A 22,479-nucleotide genomic window follows, 5' to 3' on the forward strand; every position below is an offset into this window, starting at 1 on the left:
TCTGTACCCGGGGCATCATGTACACACTCTCTCTGGGTCCCTGCCCCTCCTTCTCCTTTTACAGGTAGAGGAACCAAGGCATAGAGAAGATGAGCTCTGCCATCAAGTAGCAGAGCTGGGGTCTGGGCCCAAATTTCTACCTCTAGTCCCTAGCTCTGCCCACAGGAGCATGCTACAATAGATAGATGAGGCAAGACTGCAGCCTTGGCCACAGATATGTGCTATAACAGAGAAGTGATGTCATGCAGGTAGCCTGGACCCAGCTCTTCTGGAAGGGGCACCAGACAGTGGACTGGAGGTAACCCAGGACTGAGATTTGGTGGAGGGGCACATGAGAATGTATCCAGACAGTGACCACTTCCTCCTGCAGAAGTCCTCACCCCTGGCAGGGTCAGGCATGGTTCTGAGATCAGTTCTGGATCTTACTAAGTATAGGGAATGGACCGGAGCTCAGAGAGCCCAGGACCCTTCCAGAAAGGCTCTCCACAGATCTACCTGCATGAGCATGAAGACCTCGCTGAACCCCAGGGTACAGTCTGGAGGGGACTGAGGCCAGGAAGAACACCCACTGGAGCTGGGGTTGGGAGTGGTGTTTCTCACTAGCCAGGGGAGAGGACTTACTGGGCACACAGAGCCATCAATGCACAGAAGATAAAGCATTCCCAGAGGGAAACTCTTAGAGCCACAAGCACAAAGCTTAAAGCTGCAGAAGACCGCACTGCACCCACCACCTGACCTCCCAGGACAGACCTGATGTTCCTAAAGGAAGACATGCTAAATGTTATCGTGGGGTGGAACTCACTGGGTCTCCCAGCTAATAATGGACTCCACTCTGTATGGAAGCACCTGCTAGCCCACAATTAATCAATCTCTGTAACCCCAGCACTTGGGAAGCTGCAGTAGGAGTTCCAGCTAGGCTTCATGGAAGGACCTTGTTACAAACCAACAAGACGGATTGTTTGTGCTAGCCTTGCCAAGAGCAGTGAAAATCCAACAGTTACGGAAAAATGATTCATCGGGACCGCAGCCTGACACCGACTCTGTGTTCTTAGCTTATATTTGTTTTACACAGACATATTCTACCTCATGATGAGGTGTTAAGACCAAAAGTGGGACTACATTGCCAGTCCAGCAGGGGTGAGACTTGTGCTCCTCACCTCTGGCCATTAGACTATTGAAATAATTCACCCCAGGTAACTGAGGTCTCTCCAGGAATGTCATGCCAGTACAAGGGAAAGCCCAGCGCCTGGGCCAGATGGAAGAGACGTTTTACTCTGGAGAGAGACTTCTAAGTTGTTAGACCACCTTGCAGAAGAGACAGTGTTGGGCTGGTATTACAGGGCCATACCACGACTTAGCTATGCAGTAAGTCTGGCCCCCACTTAAACCTTACCTAATGTTGGGATCCCACTGAAAATGGACAAGCTACAGTTTATCACCCAACAGTGCAAATAAACATAAGAATGAGAGTCAAATAACTCAAAAGAAGAGGAGGAAAGAAACAAAACAGTAAACAACGAAATGAGGCAAAGAGAGAAAACACCAAGCGAGAGGATCTAAATGTATCCATACTGGAAACTATTGGACAAAAATTCCAGTTAACAGACAGAGATTGTTACATTGGAGAGAAAAAAAAAACCCACAAAAGAACCAACTCCATGCTGCCTCCTAGTCACTCACTTTAAATGAGACACATTGAGGTTAAAATCAAAAGGATGAAACAGATTTATCAGGCAACCACTAACTATAAAAGGGGGCAGACATACTTGTAACCAGACACAATAAACTTCACAAGGAGGAATATGACCAAGAGGGACATTTCCTGATGTTAAAGAGGCAAAATGAAAGCTTAATATTCGTGAACATGTGTGTTTTAAAACACCAATCATCACAGCCAATGAGAGAGCTCGGTGGGTAAAGATGCTTGCCACCAAGGAGAGAACTGACTCCCACAATTTGTCCTCTGACCTCCACATGCAGGCCCTACTGTTGTAAATGCTTAGAGTGCATGCACATGTGCTTGCACACACACACACACACATGTGCACAGAGACACACAATTAACTAACTAACTAACTAACTAAGTAACTAAACTATAACAGAGCAAAGACTTCAGCTTCAGATGAAGCAATAACCATTAGTGCTATAAAGAGTAACAGCCAAAAATCACAATTATAATTGAGATTTTTAAAGCCCACTCTCAGTAACTTATTAAACAAGTAGATAGAAGATCACTAAACAAATTAAGATCTGAACAACGATACTGAACATGAATAGCTAGCATTCATATAATGTCCTATGTTGTCTAGTGTAGCCTCAAACTCCTTGGTTCAAGTGCCCTTTCCACTTCACACTCCCAAGTTCTGGGACCACAAGCATGCACCCTGCAATCTGGCATGTAGAACGTTTACTGACAAAGACCATAGCATAGGCTGCAAAGTATATTTCAGTATGTATTAACATTAAATTTTTATAATTAAACCTATAACACACGTTGCCAAGACAATTAAATTTCAAGCTGATAAAAGAAGTATATCAAGACAACCCAAGTTTTCCAAAACTAAACAAGTATCTTCATAAAATATCTCCTTATGAAAGTAGGGACCACCTGAGAGATTAGGGTACACGCTAAATTGAACTGAGATTAAAACATCAAACAGCGAGACATAGCTACAGCAGTACGTTAGAAGAACACTTGCAGCTTTAGATCTCTGAATTTATAATAATTTGTGTGAGGAAGTTGGTGGGAGTGGTATTGAGCATTTACAGAGGTCAGGGAGTCCTGAGTGGCTAGAGTTATGTGGGCTTGTCAGAAGGTTCTAGATCATATGCATTTTCTTAGTCTAGGCTTCACATGTATCGAGTATATTCATAATTTCCTAGCACAGCCACAAGCATGACAGTACTGAACTTGCAGTTTCTGCTCAGGGCCTGTGGTATATTTTTTATGCACGCCTACTAATGGGCATTGGAGAAATGTCAGAAAGAATAAGGAAACAGGCATGCAGAGGGGGATCAGGCCTGTAATCCTAGAACTGGGAGGTGGAGGCAGAAGGATCAGGCAATATGGGCTACACAGCAAGACCCTGACTTTAAGCAAATAATAAAAAGAGTAAAGGGGCCTGGTGGTGGTGGCGCACGCCCGTAATCCCAGTACTTGGGAGGCAGAGGCAGGCGGATCTCTGTGAGTTCAAGGCCAGCCTGGCCTCAAAGTGAGTCCAGGGCAGCCAAGGCTACACAGAGAAACAGAGAAACCTTGTCTGGAAAAAAAACCAAAAACCAAAACCAAAGCAAAGCAAACCAAACCAATACAAACAAAACAAAACCAAAAACCAAAAACCAAAACCAAAACCAAACCAAACCAAAAACAAACCAAAACAAACAAAACAAAAAACAAAAAACAAAAAACAAAACCAAATCAAGACCAAAGCAAGTTGGGGAGGAAAGGCCTACTCTTCCACATCACTGTTCATCATTGAAGGAAGTCAGGACAGGAACTCACACAGGGCAGGAACCTGGAGGCAGGAGTTGATGCAGAGGCCATGGAGGGGTGCTGCTTACTGACTTGCTCCCCATGGCTTGCTCAGCCTGCTTTCTTCTAGAACCCAGGACCACCATCCCAGGGAAGGCACCACCTACAATGGGTTTGACCTATCCTGTCAATCACTAATTAAGAAAATACTCTACAGGCTTCTCTACAGCCTCATCTTATAAAAGCATTTTCTTAATTGAGGTTCCATCCTCTTGGATGACATTAGCTTTGTCAATCTGACATAAAACTATCCAAACACAGAGTGTGACTTTGTGGTAGATTCTTTCTCTAGCATATACAAGGTCCTGGGTTTGAGACCCAGAATCTTAAAAACAAAGAGGCAAATGGGTTTAAGAGTCACTGAAATAAAAGTGATTGTGTGAGTTAGCCAGTTGTCAACTCCTTAGACTCCACTTCCTTTCACGTTTCTCCAGCAGCTGTTTCCATCACCTCTAGGGGCTGCTGCCTGGAAGGGAGGTTGCTGGATGATATGGGACAAGGGGGCTGCTGTGGTTACTCTCTGTTTTTTTTCCATTGGTCCTGGTAGACATGGACTAAGCTGACTCTAGGCACAGGAACCAGTTCTGTATACAGGACTGGCCACGTATGGGGAACATACCTCATCCTGGACAGATGGTCTGTCCCTATGGACAAAGTCTGGGGATGACATGACAGTGTTTAGTGTCCCATCATGGCCTTGCTGCTATTCTCCAAGGATACAGCAGGCATGCTTGGTACTACTTTTCTCACACCTGTTCCTACCAACATGTAGGAACCTACCAACATGCCAAATCCATGATGCAGTATCACACAGGGACAGCAAGGTTAGGACTGCTACCCACGGACACCCGTGTTACAGGACACAGATTTCCTGACAACCACTAGATTGGCCTTTACACACTTCATAGGGCAATGTATGCTATTTTCTTCTCCCTGCCTCTGTCCTAGATGCCTTTAGTAATAGCTCAATGTCTGGCCATGGCTACAAGCCCTCACAGAGCACAGAGTTGAAGACCTCTGCTCTGCGGTCTTCCCTTCCAGACTTAAAAGATAACATTCTTTCCTTCATCATTCATCACAAACACCCAGACTAATTACACTTTCCCTCTAATTTTCTTATCTGAAAACCACACAGTGGAATCAATGCTCCCAACATCTTCCGAAGAGAAACCAGGCCGTTCCCCCAGACCCCTCACCCACTCTGAAATCTCTGTTCTTTCCAAGTGCTTTGAACCATATTTCAGTCTCTGGCAGTTGTGAAAGGCACATGAGCTCACAAACCTAGTCACCCTTCTCTCTGTGTATAAGCTAACCCTGACTCAAGCTTGACTTGGCTCTGAGCTTCCTTTAGTGCAACTGATGGATCCTCTAACTGAGTCTGCGGCTGGCGTCCTCACGCACTGGTTTCCTCACACTCTTGCTGGCCCCTCAACTTTAGTCAGATACTGCTGCCACATGGGGACACATGACAACCTTACACATGTGTGTAAGGTTGGGGGCTTTTTTTCCCCTTAAAGTATTCAGTAAGAGAACTGTGGTAATGAACAAGCCTTAAGAATGCACTAGAATCTACTTCAGCAGGTGTTCGAAGTGTTCTTTGAGTAATGCCATCATTTCTTGCTTGCTTGCCACAGGAAGGCCTCTATCTAAATATTCAGGGCCATGCTGCCATTAAAACAGAAATGGCTTCGTTTCTATTGACCAAAGCCCCTTATGCGATGCTTTTGCTTCTCCTCTGTAGTCTAGGTTGGCCCTGAACTTGCAATTCTCCTGCCTCAGCCTGTTGAATACTAGGATCATAGGCATTGGCCCAGCTCCAGCTTCTCCTGCTAAGTGGTACGCGAACTCTTAGACATTTAAACATGAGTAGTGAGTCATGCTCAAATAGGCCAGTGAGAGTTCAGCCCTACAGAGAATATCAGTGCCCATGGGAAACCCTCTCCTTGACAGCGATTGTCTCAAATGCCCTCTGCTCATGCCTGGCACAGAAGCCACACTTCAGCAGACCCTGCCTTAGACAGAGTAGGCCAGACAGGACCAGTAGTGTCCCAAGAGAGGCAGCACAGCTCCAGCGCCTCATGGAGGAGCCAGACTCCTTTACACATCTGTAAATTTACATCTCCATCGCTTCTGTCTTATAAATCATATAGGGAAAACATTGCATGTGGCAGTATGGCTCCTTGTGGTAAGCATTCACATTCATATACAGGTACATATGTGTACATACATACACACATAAGCATACATGTGCACAAACATATGAGTGAATGTACACATGCACACATGCCTGGACTCTAAGAAAGGGGAATGGTGGGTCTATGGATGTCACAACCTTTCCAGGATAGGTCACCTAGTGATAAAGAGGGACAGGAGGACTCAGGGAAACAAATTCCACAAAGGGGCAATAGCCTACAGGTGGAGTGCGAAAGGCCAGGCCTAGCAAAGAGACAGAAAACCAGAAGGCTTTCTGGAGATCAGAGTGCACCAGCGTTGGGCAAAGAAAGCTAGCACTATGCATGGAAAAAGGATACAGTGGAGTAAGTGAAGAGAAAACTTCATGGCAAGGGGGAAGCCCTCACAACCTGTCAGCAGCCTCCCTGTGAACCTCAGGCACCCAGGCAGCAATGCTCAGAGAGCTCCTTTTCTGGAGCTAACAGAGAATTTGCTTGTTCCGTGTCCTGTGCCCTGGGGGCCTGAAGCTGGAGCCCCCTTCCTTCTAAGCAGTGCCGCAGTGTCTTGGGCAGCTTCTTCCCACCCACAATAGAGGCAGGGTGGAGCAGGTGGGCAACAATGCAGGGTCCATCCCTCCCGAGACCCCCAGCATTAGAGTTGGATGAGGATATATGAGACCATCCTTGTGCAGTTCTGAAATATACTGCATAAGGATCAGGGCTCAGCATCATGGGCAACGACAGGGACTTGTTCAGCACAGCTTTGAGAACAACAAGGTGACGTGGTGTCCTCAGAGCTGCCCCTGAGGTCCCTCCCTGACCTGCCAACCCTCCCATTCTCTAGGCTGACAGGAAGAACCAACCACTCACTTACTCAAAGTACTCAGCAGCGGGCGTGGTCCCAAAGGTGTCATTGAGGCCCAGGCCATCACTAGAGTTGCTGGGATGGGCATCAGAGCAGTTAGGGCTGTTCCAGGTGTTGTTGCAGTGGATCCATGGGAGGTCCATGGTGAAGGAGGAGAAGAAGTAGTGCAGTGCCCATGCGATGATGACATTGTAGAAGAAGCCCACGTAGAAAGAGATGAGGATGACGGTGAAGCCCACACCTGGTGATGATAGGAGAGTCACGATCAGCAGGATACCCTTCCCATTATACACTCACTCACAGAGCTGCTGCACTGACATCCCTCGCACTACACAACACCTTAGAGTGCACAGGAAGAATGGGGAACAGACCTTATTCAGTGATTATGAGAAGGGGTTGCCACTTCGCAAATTCATCTGTATCTACCGGAGACATCAATAGGTCTCAGACACTGAGAATCAGAGGGGTCATCTAAGGCCATCAGAGAGTTTCTGAGACATCCTCTGAACATTCAAGTATTCCCCCAAGGGTCAGCCATAAATATTCTAGACCACCCAGGGTTACCCTACAGACATACAGATTTAGTAAGGCCAATCACTTCCACTACAGTCACCCAAGAAGCAGCCAGAGTCATTTAGACTCATATAGGGTAATCTACAGCTTTCTTGGGTCACCCAGGAAAGCCAAGCATAGTTACCTATGGCTATGAGAGCCACACCAGACCTTTAGAACAATCCACCATCATCAGGGCTGCCAGAAACACCCATGATAACAGAGCCATCAGAGGCTACCTAGAGTTACCCAGAAATGTCCTAAGGTGCCAGAGCCACCATGAATCATTAAAAAGATAACTAGGACCCTTTGTGGCCATCCATAAGAACCCGAGTTTATTAAAAACCATCAAAGAGTAATTAATTGCCCAGGGAAATCCAGGACCACCCAGAATTGTGTAGGCCACACCCAAGCATCTGTATCCATCCATATATGTTAAGACCACCAGAATCTCTCAAGACATAGTCACTGATAACTACTCATGCCCTTTCTCCATGACCATCCAGGACAAACAGATATCTAGCATGTTCACAGCCACCTAGAGCTGCCCAGACCTTACATGACCGTCTAGCGTCTCCCAGGCCATGCATGATTACCCGGAGATTCAAAGATCAGTCAGACCAAGTAGTTGCACCTGTGTGAGCCCACCCAGGACTATTCCGAACCACCACTAGGAGTACCTAGGGCATGGTAGAGTATTGTTTTCAAGATCACCAAACCTGGTATTTGGGATCAGTGGGTGTTCCTGTAAATTGGAGGAGACCAGAGAGGCAAGCAGTCCTCAGAAAAGGGCTATCCTGAGCAGGGGGCAGATGGTCAGGCAGTTAGAAGACTCCTTACGTTGGCCAACGGTCTCTTCTTTGCACAGTCATTCGCCTGCTACTGTGGGTCATTTGGCTGAGATACATGAAGGGTTCTCATTTGAAAGTCCCTCCTCAGCTTTGCAGATATAATTGTTTTGGTCTGTGACGTTAGTTGATTTTGTTAAAATTTAGTTAGACTCCGTGTCTTTTCTGGTCTGCTTGTGGCTTGGAGAGGAGTATGACTTAAAGGTGAGGTTTTCAGGTTGTGTCTTAGCTGCTTTGGATGGTCTTTGGAGAAGGGATTTTCATGACCAAGGTTATTTTCCTTCCATGAATGCAAAGATAAGGCACTAAAACATATTTGTCTTAAGCCGAGAAGAGAAAGTGAACTACTTGAACGTGCTCAGAAGTAGAAACAGTAAAATGCAAATTGTTTCCTTTGGAAAACACTCTTCTGTATAGAATTAATCAAGACCAAACAACTCCACATTGCAATTTCATCCACCAGCCTCCTTAGGAGAAAGGTTTTGATTTCCAGTGAACTCATCAGGCAGCCATTTTGGGAAGCCATGTAGTTTGTCAGCCATGTTGCCAGGAAGCTATGTGGTCATAATCCACGTTTTTTTCCAAATTGCACAACGAAAGTTTTCCTGAAAGATGGCTGGCTGATGGGGGATGCCCCATTTGAAACTTTTTAAGGTTAAAGCTTTGTATCTGAAGTCCTCAGTGTTTTTTTTTAAAGCTTTAGGAACCCAAAGAAGCCTTTGATCATATGTTATGGTGAAATATAAGTGCAGTGTCTGAAGAAAGAGTTGACTGTGCCCCTCATCCTTTGGGGACCACTGCTGTGTGTGGCAGGAGTACCACAGTTTAGCGCCAAGCACACCTTTCTTCACAATGGGGTGAAGCCTGCCACCAACTGATCTGCCTCCTAGGGCAAATGGGCTTGCAAGAGAGAGCGCTTGCCACAGACCACTCTCCCATGTGTTCAGCTGCCCTAGGAGAGGGAAACGTCTCCATGGGAAGGAGTGCAAGAACTAACTGTTCAGTTGGTTGCCATGAGCTCTGCTCTTCAGGAAGACAGAGACCCAGAAAGCCACCAGCTTTGTCCGCAGAAGCCTATCATCAGCAGGCCAACACTACTGGCTTCTTCCCTCATGTCCCATAAGACACAGCATTTATAGACCTGGCCCCCACCACAAGAATCTTCTCATAGCTGAGTATAATGGAATATACCTGAAATCCTAGCACTCAGTAGACTGATGCAGGAGGATCACCGTGAGTTTGAGGTCAGCATGAGATATAGAGTAAGACCCTGTCTCTAACAGAAACAAAATCAACAAAAAGAATGGCCTTGTGATGGCTGTCATTATATTGCGTATACTCAACTACAGCTCCACTTGTTGCCCTATCTTATTGTAAGCACAGGCTGCAAAGTCACCAGGCTATTAATCTGGGTGGTTTTAGTGTGTGTGTGTGTGTGTGTGTGTGTGTGTGTGTGTGTGTGTGTGTGTGTTTACTCACATCTGAAAGATAGACATGGAGAATGGAGAAAGATGACAGGAGAAAGAGAGAGATTTAAGGACCATTTTCTCGGAGATCTTGTGATGTTGCCTTCAGATGCTGAGGCCACTTCAGCTTCTGTGGCCACCCTCAAAGCTGAGATGACCTATGGACTCAGATTTCTCACCTTGGGCCTCACTGTGCCTCACCCTGGCCTTCACTGTCCCTCACCCTAAATTTCACTGTCCCTCACCCTGGCCTTCACTGTCCCCCACCCTGGGCTTCGTTTTCTGTTCTTACCTTGGACTTTCCTATCTGGCATTTGAAGCTGGAGCAGTTTCCCGAGTTGGACACAGGTAGATTGGCAGGAGGCAGGAGAGCCCAACTTCTCCTGAGGAACTGCTCAATCTTTATCTTATAGTTATGCTGAGTATTTTAGCTGTCATCTTCATTGTCCATGTAAAATTTAAGTTTAGAAGCCATGGAAATAAAGATAAATTTCTTAACCAAACTTTGAAAAGATGAAGAAGGAAAGAGAAGGCATGTGTTCCAAGAGGATCAGGAAAGGCCCTCTGGGATTGTCATTGAACAGTTCAAGGTGAAGACACACACACACACACACACACACACACACACACACACACACAGAGAGAGAGAGAGAGAGAGAGAGAGAGAGAGAGAGAGAGAGAGAGAGAGAGAGAGAGAGAGCACATGAGTGCACACAGCTACAGTTTGCCCCTTTGAGTGAAGGTTCTTCAGCCTCAAGTTAGGAGCTGACAGAATGTCTGACTGAGATCCTGCACCTGGAGCTCATAGGCCCCTCCCACAATATTGCATCTGCTCCAGTGTGGCCTCCTCCAGCCCAGGGAGCAGGGATAGGATCACCAAGGACTAAGGCAGCACAGCTCTGGGCTCTGCCCACCCTGAGGTCCTCTCACCTTCCTAGTCACACAGCCACAGACTTCTTTTCTAAACAAAGCTACGAGCATCCATGCTTGCCCAATTCCACTGTGCTCTGAGACAGGTTATTAGCGCTGTAATACTGTGCGGGTCTTCTTAGCATTTTACTGATATTTTACGAACAGAAAAAAAAAAGCTTAAAAAAAAAGCTTTACTGGTTTTGCTGAGGAGCTTTTTTCAGACAGCCTTTTATGCTTCCAGGGCTGTCTTAGAACATACAATCCTCCTGCCTCAGATTCCTTAGTACTGGGATTGCTGGAGTAGACTATCACCAATACCCAGCTGGTGATAGAGAGCTTTGTGTTGTGAGCGGGGCCATGTTTGAGTTAGCTGGCTTTCCTGGGATGACCGCACCCCTGGGTGCTGAATCTGCCCTCTTCCCTGGTTTCCTGCAGGCCTTTCAGTCTTGTGACTCCCAGTGAGGACTGAGGCATAGTGTTGATTGTATCTTGTGGAAACCTATCTCATACACTACAATCCAGGGGCACAGGTCTCAACAAAATCCAGCAGAGCAAATCCTGGCACCCCTGCAGTGTGCGTGTCTATGCGTGTCCACTAACCCTGGACAGGCAGGCCGGCTCTTCAAATGAGTTCTCAACTGTCACCTGAATGCCACATTTGGTTGAAACTCATGATGGGTGCCATGAGACATAGCCTCAGAGGTGTCTACTCCCCGGGCCACATTAGCACTGGTAGATAGTCTAGAAGGACATGGCACGAGTCGCTCGTTTTCACCTGGAGCTCTTAGATTGAGTTCACTGACCTTGTTCATATGGTAATTGGACTTCAACAGAAGAATTATCTCCCAGAGTCCCAGGGTTCCCAAGTGCCTCAGTAGTCCTCCATTAGAGACCAACGATGGTGTCAGACAGCCTGTGCAGTTCTTCCAAGTGCTCAACCCTACATTTTGATCACAATTGGGAGTATCCAGTGCCAATACGGGCTCCCCAGAGGGTCTGCGAGGCTCTAAGATTGTGCATGGACGTAGTTTCATTTCACTGCGATCCAGAGAGTCATTTTAGTCTAGGAAAAATTGCTGCCATCTTAACACTTACCAGTTGTGAACCCCAAACTGAGAAGCCTGTCTGTGGCAGCAGCCTTTGCATTTCTCATTTCCACCGTGAAAGAGTGGATTATTCTAGAAGAGTACGGCCTGAGCAGCTGGGAGCAGCCCTTCGTGGCTCCTACCCAAGGCAGCGGTTTCTGGTCTTGGGTGTCAACCGTTGGCCCGCAGACACTGCGAAGGGGAGCTGGGGGCTCTGCTTTCTTCCCTGCAGCCACTGCTAGAATACTTGTGAGAAAACCCAAATGCTAGTCTTTCAAGAGTCATTGCGGGGGGGGGGGGGGGGGGGGAGGGAGACGTCACCAAAGAAGAGTCTTGCAATCTCCTGCAACCAATCACCAATCACTGGGTCAGGGAAAAGGTGATCCAAAGCTGGCTGGGGGTAAACAGGACTGAGGGGGGATACAGGATTGGCTTTTAACACACCAGAGAAGCCCTTCTTCTTCTCAGCGTCAGTATCTCCCATGCAGAAGACACAGAGTTATCTACCTGGGATCTCCTGGGAGCAAAGGGAGGGAACATCTGGGAAGTATCAACCCCTGGGCAGGCCACCTAGGCTCAGTATACGGCACATCTGCCTCCTAGTCCTGAAGCTGTGTATAAACATTCTGGGGCTTCACTGAACTAGATAGGTGATTGATAGATACATGATTGATAAATGCACGACTGGTGGATGGATGATGGGTAGACTGGCAGGTGATCAGATGGAGATGTATATAGATGATAAATAGATAGATCAATTAGTGAGGGCTGGAGATAGATAGTAGATGGAGGTTGCGAAGATAGATGATAGATTTAAAAACAGTGCTTGCTGGGTGGACCATACATAGGTAAGTGGATGACTGTGGACAGAGGACAGATTCATAGGGTTTTTGCTTGTTTGTTTTTAATCTTACCATTTTAACATGCTGACAAAAATACCACCACTTAGCTTCAGGGAAGCCTGGCCTGGGAGCAAGGAATGCTCTAGACGATGCCTGGTCATTACCATCATTAGGTAGGACCCATAATGGAAGGACATGTGCACATGTCCACGCAGTTTAGGAAAGCAGAACCCGCACATAATGCCATTGTCTTGTTCTGAAGCCCCAGAGACACAGCCATGTCTCATGGGGAGCATGTCGCCGCATATTACCTTTCAGGACAGGGCAGATCTTCCAGACACCGGCGGCTCCTTCTCTGTTGAACTGTCCGAGAGCCAGCTCCATGTAGAAGAGTGGCATCCCAGCAATAACCATGAAGAGCAGGTAGGGCACCAGGAAGGCACCTGTGCACAGGACAGCAGCTTCAGCTTGGTGGCCGCTATCACACGGGGGTCCCGATGTTGTCACCTCAAGTGTGACCTTGTCACCCAGCTTCCTGTCTAGAGTGGAGGGCTTCTGCATATCCACCCAAAGGGATAGCCTGGATGGGGGTGAACCCCACCTCCTTGCCTGTCCCAGCTGCTGTCAGTGTTGGACGCGTTCCCCTTAATGCCTCTGGTTGTCCCTGGACCCTATGTCCTAAACTCAGCCTGAAGCAAAGAAGTTGAAGACCCTGAGCCACTTCTCAGCCTTATTCCTAGCTCTTCCTGCCCCTTCATGCCTGGTCATGCTTTGTCTTGATCCTATTTGGCCCCTGAGAGTTGCAGTCCTGGGATCTGTCACCCAATCCTGGCATTTAGATTCTGCCTCTCTGGGGGACTAGAACTGAATTTCTGCTGGAGCAGAGTGCAAGGCTTGGTCTGCTTAAATTGTGCACTCTACTGCCAAAAGGCCCCACCCACCCACCCAAGTCTGACCTTGATTGAGTCAGAGACTGGCCACAGCTTTCTCTCGGGGTTTGGGTGAGGCCAGTGGGAACCTTCTCGCCTATGTCTTTGGGTCACTTACCTTGGACCTCTTTCCTTCACGAGCACAGGATGAGACCACTGTGCTCGTGTGTTTACTGCAGCTCTTCCTTCCCAAAGCAATTCTTCATACCCTGCAGCCAATCAGGGAGCCCAAGCCATGAAAACAGCAGCTTCTAGGCTCATCCTGAATTTCTCTGGTAACCCTGCCCTTTGCCTTCTTTTTAGCTCCACTCCACAGCTATGGCTCTATAGCTGAGAAAAAAGTAGGGGAGCCAGGCCTGGTGTCAGGGATCTGTAACCCCCCACTACTCTAGAGGATAAAGGCAGGAAGACCACACGTTCAGGGCCTGCCTGATACACGGAGTGAGTTCAAGAACTGCTCAGGAAATAGTATAATCCTTACTCAAACGGAATAATGTAAGAGGGCCGTGGGTGTGACTTGGTGGTAGAGTGCTTGAGAGTATATTAAAAGCTCTGGGTTCAAGTGCCATTACTATATTTAAGCAAAGGAAAGAAGGAAGGAAAGAAGGGAAGACAGGGAGAGGGAGGGAAGAAGAAAGGAAGGGAGAAGGAAGGAGGGAAGGAAGAAGAAAGGAAGGGAGAAGGGGGAAGGGAAGAGGTTGCAGAGATGAGTGTTTGTCAGTTTAGAAGCGTCTTCTGCTTTTCTAAGTTCAACTTGAAGTTTTACAACTCTCTGAAGTTCACTGAAAACGTGTTGCTTTGGCCTTTGAGACTTTTCTTTCCACAGTAAAACTTGTAGTGGAAATAGACGCCAGGGCCTCATGTCTCCACCCGCTCCCTTCCCCTTTCTGCTTTCTGGGTTCCATGTTCCCTGTGGTGAGATTTTCTCAGAGCTCTCCAGCTTGGAAAGACTAAAGGGCAGTGAAGTTGGCGAAACAGCCTCACCATCCTACAGGAAGGTAGGATTGTCCTGCTGAAAGCGTTTCCTGTGTGTGCACGTTCCTGTTTGTGCAGGAGCATGTTTGTACATACCTGCGAGGCCAGGCATCATTCTTGGGTGTCATTCCTCAGACACTGTCTGTCATTGAGCTGGTGCTCCCTGGATAGGCTAGACTGACACTAGATGGCTGTGGATCCCCAGGGTTCTATCTGTCCCCACCTGCCTGGCACTACAAGCATTGCACGTTTGTGCCATCATGCCCTGCTTTTTTATGTGGGCTCTGGAGATCAAACTGGGGTTTTCAGCTTGCACAGGAAGCACTTCACTGACTTGGTTATCTCCCCTTCCCTCACTGTGAGTGTTTCTTGACAGCACAGCCCCCACTGTACTATGCCTCCCATGGCCTCTACTGCATCCCAGAATCCCCTGCCAAGGCCCCACCCTCAGAAGGCACAGGAGACCAGGCAACACTCGCCTCCACCATTTTTGTAGCACAGGTAGGGAAACCGCCAGACGTTGGCCAGGTCCACAGCAAAGCCGATGACGGATAGCAGGAAATCAATTTTTTTGCTCCAGGTCTCTCGCTCTTGAGCCTCCACTGGGGTCTGTGGTGGGTTGATGAGGGTGGAGTTGGTCAGCTGCACTCCGTTCTGCTCCTTGACCAGGATGAGCTCCACCTCTCTGGGGCCCACGGCATTGGGCTCTTTAGCTGGGGCCACCACGGAGGACATTGGTCCCACGGAGCATTTGCTTTTACTCATGGGTAGGAACTCTGCTTCTTTCTTCTTGTACTAAAGTCAACATAAAAACAACAACAACAACAACAACAACAACAACAAAATACATACACAGCAATGCACAGATTCAGTAGCCATGCCCACAGGGTACCTCGGTTGGGCACAGAGGCCTGAGGTAGTCCAAGCACCTGAGATGCTATGGCCAGCATAAAGGATAGCTGGGAGATGCTGGGAGGGGCTTGCAGAGATGGGAAAGACTGACTACAGAGACCAGAAACAGACACACCCCTGCGGCTCCCTTTCCCTCCAAAGCCCTCATTCCCGTTAGTGCAGGCTTGTGTAATTTCTAATTTTCTTTCCAATAAAAAACATCCTAGGTGTTGCATGCACCGCTTATCCGCACTCCCTGGAGGCAGTTTTACATCTTGCCAATAGCATTCCACTCTCTTCGGTCCTTGTAAGGGTGTGTAGCTTTCTTTATACTTCAGTAGTATGACGCAAAACAAAATGAACACCAACAAAAGCAGTCACAGTAACTGAAAGTTTAAACAAATGGCCATCGATTTCTCCAAGGTGCCCATGATCACAGCTTCACAGGCCTTTGAGCTAACAGAGAGTCGGCCGACTGTCACCAGGAGAGGGATCAGGCCACTGCTACCCTAGCAGCACTCCTGGAGCAGGAGCAAGGCTGTGCTGTGCTTCTGCAGAGCCAGGGCCATGGGTCATAAGGAGGCAGCAGCCTCACAGCCAGTGACAGCCTCTTTCCACTGAACTCAGACAAGCACACTGATGGAAGGCCCACATCTGGGTGGCTGCTCTAATGGGGTGACTTTCCTCTGCATCCCTAAACAAAAACTCCTGACAGAAGTTATTTTATGCACCACTTCTCTGTGGCCTCTTTACCCTGGTGACAAACCCGAATGCAAATTCCTCACATGTGTCAAAAATGGGACAAAAGGTTGCAGCTGCTAGAGAGCAGGTAGGACTGACAGAGGAGGTTGGTTAGGAGAAAGTACGGGATAGAGCAAAGGACCTGGTCCAAGGCTCTGCTCTCATATAGACACACAGGGACAGAGGCACCTGCCTGCCCCACCCTACTCCTCAACTGATGCCTCAGAGGCAAGGTTTGGGCACAGATAGCAAATTGGCCTCTGGGAAAACATTTTTCTTCACCGGCTGGATCAGGAAACAGGTGGTTCATAAGCCAAGATTCTCTGTTTTCCCCACAACCTAAGTTCAGTCCGGCTTAAACAATGCAACACAATACAACACAACAAACAAACACAACGGAGAAGGGAGATGGATCTTTTGACATGTTATGAAAATACCCCCAGGGGATGTGCTTTCTCCAGATCGGGGCCACCGAAGGGTCCGAGATGCCCGGCCTCAGCCATAGACAGCCATGTCCCCTAGGAAGCAACAGCAAGCTCCTGTGAACAAGGTCTTGAGCCTTGGCTCTGGGAAACCCTTCCGCTCTGAGGACAGGCGCTGAGTGCACGCTCCTAAGTTCTACTGTAAGGAAGGAGATGCTCTCCAAAGCCCTGTCTGCAGGCGACTTGGACTAGGAACTCTGATGGCTCTGGTTCCTGACCTGCAAGGGCTGTCTGTCCAGGGTCAGAGTGAAGCAGGCATAGTGTAGATGGCACCGCTGAGGATGCCTAAGAAGCCTTGATCCTTACCTGCCTCCTGTGCCAATCTTCAGCTCTGGGGTCCTGTCAGCCTCCAGTCCCGCTTCACAGCTCTGGCGGGTCTTGAGCTCTTATTCTGTCGCGGGGTCGGTCCGCCTAGCCCCGCCCGCCTTCGGGGGCGCCCATTGGCACTGGCCCCGCCTCCGTCCCGCCCCGGGTGGGCGGAGGACAGCAGGGCAGCGCCCCTGCATCTCTTGGGGACGAGGCTGCCTGTGGGAGAGCCAGAAGCCACTGAGCCAGACCAGGCTAGGAGGTTGTGCTGCTAGAGAGCCTCAGCCACGTGGGATCAGGGCATCTCTAGGTTGGACGCGGTGGCGGACCAGACGGACAGTTGCTTCCAGGAAGGAGCAGTCCAGGTCTCCCGTCCCTGCTTGCTGCTCCTCGGGGTTAGCCGCCCAGCGCCTGCAAGGGACTCCCAACAGCTGCTTCCAGCAAGGTCATTAAGAGAGAGTGAACTGGGGAGCATTGACCTGCTAGAAGCACTCAGGGCTCACCCGGGTCTCCCCACTTCTCCCTCACCGTACTCCTGTGGTCCTGAACAACCTGAAGACAAGATTCTCAACTCCAGCTCCGCGGGGACAAAACAAGTGGGACACGCCTAACAGTGCTTTGGTGGTGACCCGGCGGCCCCCACCTGTTCCTAGCCAGGTCACAGCGAGGCTTCGCGGCCCCCACCCCCGCTTTGGGCAGTTTGCTCAGGGACTCTTCCCTCCTCGTTCTGTAAGCGCTGATATTAAAGCCTAAAGTACCAATGCTCTTTGCATGTGTCCTGATCCTCTGCCACCTTTCTCAGGGTCCCATGGTCACAAGTGCATGTTCGTAGTGTATGAAGTGCATGTCTGTAGTGCGTGCACCTGTTCCCAGACTGACCCCAGTGCTCTAGGTTGGTTCCTGGAGCCTCTCCTGAGCATTTAAAAACAAAACAAAACAAAACAAAACAAAACACGGATCCAGCCCATCTGATTTAACCCCGCATCCTCCCTCCTGTCAGCTTCTTCAGGAAGTGATCTCCCTGGAGGGACCTATAAAGCCTATATGGTCAATACCCTGCTTCGGGGCCCAAAGGGCTAGGAGCTGGAATTCTCCTACTCAGATGTGTGTGACATACACCCAGGTGTGAGCAGGCTCTAGGGTAAGCAGCACCGGGGCCCTTTCTCGGAACCCAAGTTTCCTGTCTGCACTCCTGCGGTCCCTGCACTGGTACCTTCTCACACTCTTCCCTCTCTTCCTTTCACCCTTCCTCTCCATCTCTGCTTCCCCTGAAAATAGCTGAGAGGTCTGCCAAGAGCAAGGGGACCCTGGACATGGCATCTGTCTCCCCTGCAGGCCCCACTAAACCAAGTTCCTAGCAGTGTCACTTTCTACTTGGGACCTCAAAACGGCCTGACCCCTCCCCTACATGGTTACTCCTCTGTGCTTCCGTGTCCTGTCCTGCTTCCCATCGCCCCCGCCCCCCAAACTTGGGGCCGATACCAGTCAGGAGGGCCCCTAGAGCTGCTCTTTCATGTGGTATTGGAAAGGAGTGAGCAGGCGGGAGTCAGGCACCTGGAGCTGCTAATAAGGAAACACCACGGCGCTGGAGGCGGTCAGCAAACATTTGCTCCTATGTAGACTTGGAAGTCTCAGATCCCCAGGGAGGACGTGGGGAGGGCTGCTCCCACATGGTAAATGGGAAGTTCTCTAGGGTCTCTCCAGAGCAGAGGTGAACAGAGCTCTCCAGGACCATTTTATAAGACACAAATAAGCTGAGACCTGATCACCTCACAAGACCTGATTCTCAATACTGTCTGACACGAGAGCACATGATTTCCACCCTGAGAAGAGAGTGGGGGAGTGGTCTCAGGCCTTGACACTCCAGGTGGTAACAGGGAGCTCAGGGGATGATGGTACCCACCTCTGGTCTCCAATGCACCAAGGGCCGTCTGCTCTGCAGCAATACAATTTTATTCAAATATCTCTTGCATTCAAAGAGACTGGCTCTTTCTGGACCTCACAGCCAAGTTAATAATACATTTTGAGCTGGGCATGGTAGCACATGCCTTTAATCTCAGTACTTGGGAGGCAGAGGCAGGTGGATCATTGTAAGTTCGAGACCAGCCTGGTCTACAAAGCAAGTCCAGAGCAGCCAAGGGTACACAGAGAAACCCTGTCTCAAACAACAACAACAACAACAACAACAACAACAACAACAACAACAACACACTTTGAGGTCACTGAAGACATGACCTGCTATCCTACTGTGAATCACCTTGTTGAACTTTAACCTGCCTTTAAGAGAACAACGTAACAACTAGCCTTACTTGCCTCAGTTTCCCATGTAATGCACTCTCACAACCTACACTAACGCACAACTTTAATCTTTTTTTTTTGCTTGTTTTTTAAAAAAGTTTTTCAAAACACGGTTTCTCTGTATTAGCCTTGCCTGTCCTTGACTTGCTTTGTAGACCAGGCTGGCCCTTGAACTCACAGTGATCCACCTGCCTCTGCCTACCGAGTGCTGGGATTAAAGGCATGCGCCACCATGCCCGGCTCAACCAACTTTAATCTTAAGTTATATACTTTTCCACGACCCTGATCCAGAGTAATGTATGTGTATATGTGTGCACTGTGGTAATCATTTACTGACAGTAGCCAACAGCCTGGGAGCAACCTTATATAGCAAATATCACCACAATGGTTCAAATCAGCCAGGGGATATATCTTGATGAGGTATCTCTGTGGTACTGAGCATTTCGGTGTCACTCAGGATCAGTAATCTAATACCTTGTAAAGCTCTGTTGAAGATTTCTGTAAAGACGCTCTCATTTCCCATGCTTTCTGCTCTGTTTGATAAACACTGAACACAGCCTCTTGTTTGGTACAGATGGAAGACACGGGGAGAGAAAAGGAAAGTTCAAACTTGGATTCACCAATCAGTCAAACTAATCCAAGTGGGACGAGCTGAATTTTCATTCCCTTATGTGATATCAAAGCATTTTTGAGGACTTTGAGGTTGTCTTTAGTGTGTCTTACCAACACACTGTTCAGTAGTTAACTCTGATGTCAAGAAAGGGCCAGAGGTCCACCTGCAGGCATCAAGAAAACAAGTGTCTGAGTAAGGAAGAAATTGTGGGAATAACTAAAGGGTGGTTTAAGAACAGAGATACAGGGCAGACCTTAGGCTCATACAACTCTCAAAACAGAGACAAAGCCGAGAAGAAAGACATGTGGAACTCTGAGAACATTTCCGTCTGCACAGACAGAAATACCATGGAGCAAAGGGACCGCTAGACTACCCACGGTATGAGAAAGAAGATACCGTAAGGTGAGGTGGAATACCGACAAGACGCACCAGTTCGGTAGTGTGAAACTCAGTGACAGGGAGTAGTCACACGATGCCCAGACTGGCCACTGTCCCAAAAACAGGAGCCCTTAACTCCTAACAATGCAGCTAGGGCACATGGGACTTTGCATGTTCTCAGAGAGAAGAGCCAGGTGTCGGGGCGGGGCCTTCAATCTCACCACAAACGGCTGGGAGCTAAGAAACAGTACATATGTATCTCCACCTCACTTTCTGGGCTTGTGCAGGTAGATGAAGTGTGGTTGGCTCCGAGTCGATCGAACCTGATCGAACAGCCCATCATTGTATGCTGGCACTTTGGCCAAATACAGGGCTCGATCCCTTACAGTTGTTGCCGAGGCTGTTGGCTCAGAGCATTGGGTGAAAGCAAGCGGTGATTAGAGGTGTCTGAAATGGGAGGATCAAGTGGTGATGGAAAAGGGGGAGGAGGGAGTGGAACAGAATAAGGGGAGAGGCAGCTAAAACGGAAGAGCATTTGAGGGGTAGTATGGAAACCTCACACACGCACACACGTAGATGAAGGCGAGCTAGATGAAACTGACAAATAATGGGAGACAGAGACCCACCTGGTCATCTCTTGTCACCAAACGAAGATTCCAGTGCTGTGTTTAGGTTATATCTGAGTTGCTGGCCAAAGGGGCTCCACAGGCATCCACAAACAGCCCAGGCTATTGCCAAGACTATATAGACTGCTCTCCACAAACTGGTAGCAAGTTCCCATAGCTGAAGCCAATACATACACAACTCATTAAACATGGAGATGTTGAGCTGGCGCTCACAAAGAGCCTTCACCCCGATGTTCCAGGAAGGTATTCCATCAAATGAGAAGTGTAAACACCAAGCCAGCCACAAACCCTTTATCTACAATGCTGCACCCCCTGCAAGATATGCTAGGGCAATGGCAGCAAAAGACTTGTTGCAGTACCCAAGTGCGCTGGCACAAGCTAGAGTTATCTGAAAGGAGGGAACCTCAATTGAGGAAACGCCTCCATAAGATCCAGCTGTGAGACATTTTCTTAATCAGTGATCAAAGTGGCAGGGCCCAGTCCATTGTGGGTGGTGCCATGCCTGGGCTGGTGGTTCTGGGTTCTATAAGAAAACAGGAAGAGCAAACCACAGAGAGCAAGCCAGTAAACTGCACTCCTTCCATGGCCTCTGTGGCCTCCATGGCCTCCGCATCAGCTCCTGCCTGCAGGTTCCTGGCCTATTTGGGTTCCTGTTCTGACTTCCTTTGCTGATGAACAGCAATATGGGCGTATAAGCCAAATAAACCTTTGCCTCCCCAACGTGCTTTTCGGTCATGGTGTTTGGTTGCAGCAATAGAAACCCCAACTAAGACAAGTTGGAGCTAGGAGTCAAGTATTGCTCCGGCAGACAGATACTGACCATGTTTGAGAGAGGATTGTAGAAGAACTTTGGAACTTTGGGCTGGAAAAACCATGGAGTGTTGAGACCTCTGTTAGATGCTTTTTCGGAGCTTGGAAGATAAGAACGCTGAGAGCCATGAAGATGAAGGAGGCCTGGCTTGTGAAATTTCAGAGGAAAATTTAAAGAGTCTATCGGGGCCATTGCTATTTTGAATTACGATTCGGTCACTCTGCTCAGCTGAGGCTAAAGAGCCAGCCACAATTAGCAAGAGACCAGCGGCACTGAAGTGAAAACTTTGCATTACCGAGACAACTAATTGATGCTGGTCAGCTGGAGCTAAGAAATTAGTGGTGATTAAGACGAGACCAGCTTCACTGAGGTGAAATCTTCTGGAAAGTGTTTCCTGAGAGCACAGAGACGCTGTGTTCTAGAAGCGGGCATGGTTGTACCTTGTGTTGGCAGCCAGGCTTGGTAATGTGTTAAGAGTCGCCAGAGTGAGAATGTTTTTGAAGGCTTAAAGGGGCCATGGAGAGCAGCTGAGGCTTGTTAATGCTATTTTTAAAATAAATATAACTGTGTTTCTATTAGTTTATTTCTTTTCTTTCTTTCTTTTCTTTTCTTTTTTTTCTTCGAGACAGGGTTTCTCTGTGTAGCCTTGACTGTCCTGGACTCAATCTGTAGACCAGGTTGGCCTCGAACTCACAGCGATCTGCCTGCCTCTGCCTCCCGAGTGCTGGGATTAAAGGCGTGGGCCACCATGCCCGGCTTTTTATTTCTTAACGCAGCTATCACACAAATAATCAAGACTCTTTTATATTGTTTATAATAACCTTTACATCACAATCTTAAGCAGTTTAAGTCTGTCCTTAACCCTCTGTTATCCTGGTTCCATCTTTGCCAAAATCCCCATGTTACTTGACTTTTAGTTCTTTCTTTGCTCCAGTTGAATCTTCTTCATCTCTCCAGCACCTCTCTGCCTGTGGCTGAATCTCCCCCCACCCACCCGGGGGCGGGGCGGGGGAGGAATCTCCCTCTTCCTCTTCTAACTCCTCCTCCCCTACCTGGCAGGAAATCCAGCCCTATTCTCTCTGCTGCCCAGCTATTGGCCGTAAGCTGCTTTATTGATATACCAGGGGACAATTGGGGAGCAGTGTGTACACAATAT

The 22,479-nt window shown here is 48.4% G+C and overlaps 1 protein-coding gene across 1 annotated transcript in view; it reads right to left on the minus strand.

The window, feature by feature from the left end:
- SLC6A3 (solute carrier family 6 member 3) overlaps positions 1-16,921 on the minus strand; it is a 40,720-nt gene extending 23,799 nt beyond the window's left edge. The window contains exons 1-4 of the mRNA XM_084781089.1: positions 16,598-16,921; positions 14,657-14,972; positions 12,585-12,716; positions 6,578-6,809 (exon numbers count right to left, since the gene is read on the minus strand). Coding sequence (XP_084637215.1) covers positions 6,578-6,809; positions 12,585-12,716; positions 14,657-14,942 — 650 coding nt within the window. The 5' untranslated portion in view covers positions 14,943-14,972; positions 16,598-16,921. The remainder of the gene's footprint in view (positions 1-6,577; positions 6,810-12,584; positions 12,717-14,656; positions 14,973-16,597) is intronic.
- Positions 16,922-22,479: the final 5,558 nt, after the last annotated feature.

The sequence above is a fragment of the Acomys minous genome (assembly GCF_964271855.1).
Source record: "Acomys minous genome assembly, chromosome: 5".
Taxonomy (NCBI): domain Eukaryota; kingdom Metazoa; phylum Chordata; class Mammalia; order Rodentia; family Muridae; genus Acomys; species Acomys minous.